General features: G+C 30.7%; 1 protein-coding gene across 1 annotated transcript in view; it reads right to left on the reverse strand.

Annotated features, from left to right (window-relative positions):
- Positions 1-361: 361 nt before the first annotated feature.
- Positions 362-4600, reverse strand: part of LOC106464602 (proteasome subunit beta type-7-like) — an 8817-nt gene continuing 4578 nt past the window's right edge. The window contains exons 3-7 of the mRNA XM_022392335.1: positions 3295-3392; positions 2278-2393; positions 1884-1912; positions 991-1142; positions 362-656 (exon numbers count right to left, since the gene is read on the reverse strand). Coding sequence (XP_022248043.1) covers positions 533-656; positions 991-1142; positions 1884-1912; positions 2278-2393; positions 3295-3392 — 519 coding nt within the window. The 3' untranslated portion in view covers positions 362-532. The remainder of the gene's footprint in view (positions 657-990; positions 1143-1883; positions 1913-2277; positions 2394-3294; positions 3393-4600) is intronic.

Raw genomic sequence — 4600 nt, forward strand, 5'->3', positions numbered from 1 at the left:
GAATTAAAAGTAAACTTGATAAATCGGTCAAACAGGGTAAGATTTAATGAAAGTACCATGTTTCACCAGGTTAACCTGTTAAAACGTTGTACTTTCATTAAATGTTACTCTGTTTATCCGATTTATCAAGTTTACTTTTAATACTTAATCTAATTTTCCTGTCACTGATTAACACACCCTTTTATAATGATTTAAATTTGCAGTGGTTACTTTTCAAAGTAAAACATTTTAAAATAAAGATTATTTCTCAAGAACTTGGGCAAGTTACTTCTGTTTCAACCTGTATGCAATTTGAAAGCTAAAAATTATTTTCTACAAGCTAGCCAACTGTTAATATACAGTTTATTCAGGTGATAAGGGATATTTTTATTATGGTGATATTCTTTATTGATTTTGAAAGAAGTTACATTTTCTAGTGTCAATAAAAGACATGAAAACATCCAACCCTCCCAATACTACAACTGATCATTTAAAAAAAACAGGGAAAACAAATGTTAAGAATAATTCAATCAATGTAGCCAAAATTTTGACATCAACCAGAGGTGTCCATGGGTTCCGCTTCTACAGGTTTGATTAATGTATCTGTGACATCTAGAGGGATAATATTGGCTTTAAGCACTGCTGTAGTGCCTTTTTTGTAGCGATAAGACCCTTGTCTGTAATGGAAAGAATAGTGTATTGTTAGTAACAAACACATGAAGTTAACAAAACACTTTTCGAAGCTCATCGGGTCAGTCATCGTAAAGCCTACAAAAAAATTAAACCACAAAATATTACCATAACTTCAGTATTAAAATTAAGAAATCTGTTCCCCATAATAATTAAATAATCTGAACTTTCCGCCTTATTCTGTCATTACTATACAACATAACAAACTCTCATGTTAAGTCATAATGTTTGAGTATATGCAATTCAGTTTCCTTTTCACAGTTATGACTACTAAGATACTGTCATAAATCAGATGTATTAAAAATACTACAAAGTGCTCACTTTTCTCCTCTAATGCCAATATTTTCAAGGGGGCGTATGTGTTGAGCTCCATCTTTGGTGATCACACACAGGTCCACATTACTTCCAGATCCAAGGTCATTTAATATGCCAGCTGCAATAGCATCCCTCACTAAGACTTTGCCTTCTTCTAGCTGTGAAACAGTAAGAATACATTTCAGATGCTAACTATAACAGACAACAGCGACTATAAAGTATGTATTTTCTCATGATTGATTTTAAAGCCAAAACTTCACATTCCATCATCAGATTTTAAACATCTTTACAAACTATTTATGCACCAAATTATTTGTGGATCCACGACTTTGTTGTTTACAGGCTCCCCCCAATAACACACGGGACACAGAAAAGTGTAAAACAAAAATATTGTCAATATTACAATTACTCATACAAATTACTGCTGATACTACCTATGTATTTAACACAGCACAATGAAACAACAATTAATCTTACTGCAAATCGGCTTCTTAAACAGATGTTGTTTAGGTACGTAATAAAAATAGGTAATTTTTGTTAAAAATAACATGTTCTTAAATCTTTTTAACTGAGTTTTCTTGTCTTTTTTTTTAATGAAATGAATTAATATTTGTAATTCTTTTCTCTACAAGACCAGTTATTAATATATTTTAAAGCATTAATTATGATTTTCAAAATTTTCATTTTTTTACAAGTTGATTTAAATAGTAAACAATTTTAATTAGGTATTTTAAAAAAAAATGTCTTCACAGCTTTGAAACTATTTTTATTCGTACATTTTGTCATAGATACCAAGGTTACATTGGAGCAGCCCTTGTTCTTGGAGGAGTTGATACCAAAGGATCCAGTCTCTATTGTATTTACCCTCATGGGTCAACAGACAAACTGCCTTATGTTACCATGGGTTCAGGATCTCTAGCTGCTATGGCTGTCTTTGAAAGAGGCTGGAAAGAAAACATGGAGGTATATTTTTCATACTGTTCACTTTTAGCAGGGTTTACATCATATTGAGTAATGTTATGTTTTTTGTTTGTTACAACACTCAATGTAGAAAAACTAACCAAAAAATTGTGATATGGTACATTGTGCTGTGTTAAATACATAGGTAGTATCAGTAGTAATTAGTATGATTAATTGTTTCATTGTGCTGTGTTAAATACATGGGTAGTATCAGTAGTAATTAGTATGATTAATTGTTTCATTGTGCTGTGTTAAATACATGGGTAGTATCAGCAGTAATTATTGTGATTAATTGTTCAATTGTGCTGTGTTAAATACGTAGGTAGTATCAGCAGTAATTAGTACATACAGGGACAACACGTCCAGTGTTAAGTCGATGTAATTCCAGCTGTGAACTAATTAGTTTTGTTGTCATTTCTGTGTCAGCAGCTGTACCAGCACCACAACAACTGAAATATCACAAAATCGTGTTGTTCAGGAAGGGAAGTGTACATAATTTAAATGTATATTCTTATTTTGAGTTTACAAAAACTGCAAGAAATAAACTTACTCTTACTTAAATACCTACTTGAAAACTAAGAAAGAACTTGGCCATAAAAAACCTTTGTAAGCTGACATTAAAGTATTTACCAGGGAAAAAAAAATAAATAAATAGGGATACCTTCCACTGTTACTTAGTGCATAAAACCCTCTGAGGAAGTATACAACTGTAATGACCATCAAACCTAATGGCTGTGGTATCCACTATACTTTGGCTTAGTGTCAGATTTTTTAATCGTGAAGATCCACTACACAACTCCAGAAAAGAAACCGATAACTGACAAGTATTTTAATTGCATGTCTACCCACATTCGTATTACATTTATCAACCAATGAAAAGGCTGTGTACACAAAATATTTGAAACATTTCTACCAAATTGTTTTTATTCTCCATGTGATATTTTAAAAAGCAGATTATATTCAGCATTTCTTCCCAACATGAAGATTTGACAATAATGATAATACTAACGTATACTGCAACTTGTGACAGGTTTATACCATGGTTCCCTCTGAAGCAAGCATGATTTGACAATAATGATAATACTAACGTATACTGCAACTTGTGACAGGTTTATACCATGGTTCCCTCTGAAGCAAGCATGATTTGACAATAATGATAATACTAACGTGTACTGCAACTTGTGGCAGGTTTATACCATGGTTGCCTCTGAAGCAAGCAAGAATAACAATAATGATAATACTAATATGTACTGCAACTTGTGGCAGGTTTATACCATGGTTCCCTCTGAAGCAAGCAAGTGCACATAAACAAGTATCTAATGAGATATGTTTCATCTGAAAAACACTTACTACATGTTAGGTGCTAGGTAATGGATCTTGGAACAGTTCTTGTCCGAAACAATGGTATCCTCAGTTGCTCTTGTATCAGCTCCCAAAATAATCCCATCCTATACGTGAAGACAACAATGCTGGTTACAAACTTAGTAATAAAAAAAAAGACAGATAGCTTATTAAATAGAAAAACATCTATTATAGCTACCAAACAAAGTCTGTGATTTCTCTTAGTGATAACTGCTATCAGGTAATCTTGATAACATTTCACCACACCTTGATTACATTTAAGGGCTATTATATATAGTTCTTAAATAATTACACTCTTTAATTACCTAACAGAAATGCTAAATGAATGACATCTTAAAGTATACATTTCACATAAACAATTAACACAGTTTTGTTCTATTCATCATTTAAAAGCAATTAGACTTAATTTTTCTAATGATCTAATTTCATTTGCTTGAAACAGTTCTTAATGGTCTAAGTAAATTTTAGTATATTACATAGGGAAACGTACAGTATAATACAGATTAATGATTTAGCTGGTGTCATAAATATATCCGTGAACAAAAAGTGGCTTGCATATCTATAAATGTTCAAGTTTGATTTCCAACATAAATTCAATTCAGAACCAACCACTTGATTAAATAATAATAAATTATTAATTTCAACTGAACAATCTTCATAACCTTTAAGAAAAGTACAATTAATTTAGTAAACAGTAAATAATATTTTGTTAATTTAGTGTCAGACTTTTGAAGATTTTACATAAATGTTCACTCTACATTCCTTTTACTAAAAAAGATTTTAAAGAAAAATTGTTTTCTTGAGCCAACACGTTATTTAAGTTAATAACGGTTTAGATTCCAGTACGACTTCATGTTAAATCAGCATTTACACGGTTCTCAAACTTAAGTATATTAAAATATATTACTTGGCCTAATACGTATAACACAACAAAAAGTACAAGTAACAGTAACTAATACTTTGTCTTTTGACTGCAAAACCTGTTTGTAGTCTCTGTGAGTGAAAACAATCTGTTTATAATTAATAATAATATATCTTAATGTTTCCAATCTATATAATAAACTATCATATTAATAAAACATGTCTAGGTGAAAACAAGTCAATATACTTATGATTCATACCATATGATGCCTGTTGTAAATACAAAATTAACTTATCAAAATAAAAAAGGTCAGTACAATTATAATCTCCATCAACATTTGTGTTACATTGACAACCATCTAAACACAATTAAAAATGATCTAACTTCAAACAGAACAACATACAAAAATAAAAAATATCATGTTTATATCAT

The sequence above is a fragment of the Limulus polyphemus genome, unplaced genomic scaffold (genome assembly GCF_000517525.1).
Source record: "Limulus polyphemus unplaced genomic scaffold, Limulus_polyphemus-2.1.2 Scaffold1700, whole genome shotgun sequence".
In the NCBI taxonomy this organism is placed as follows: Eukaryota; Metazoa; Arthropoda; class Merostomata; order Xiphosura; family Limulidae; genus Limulus; species Limulus polyphemus.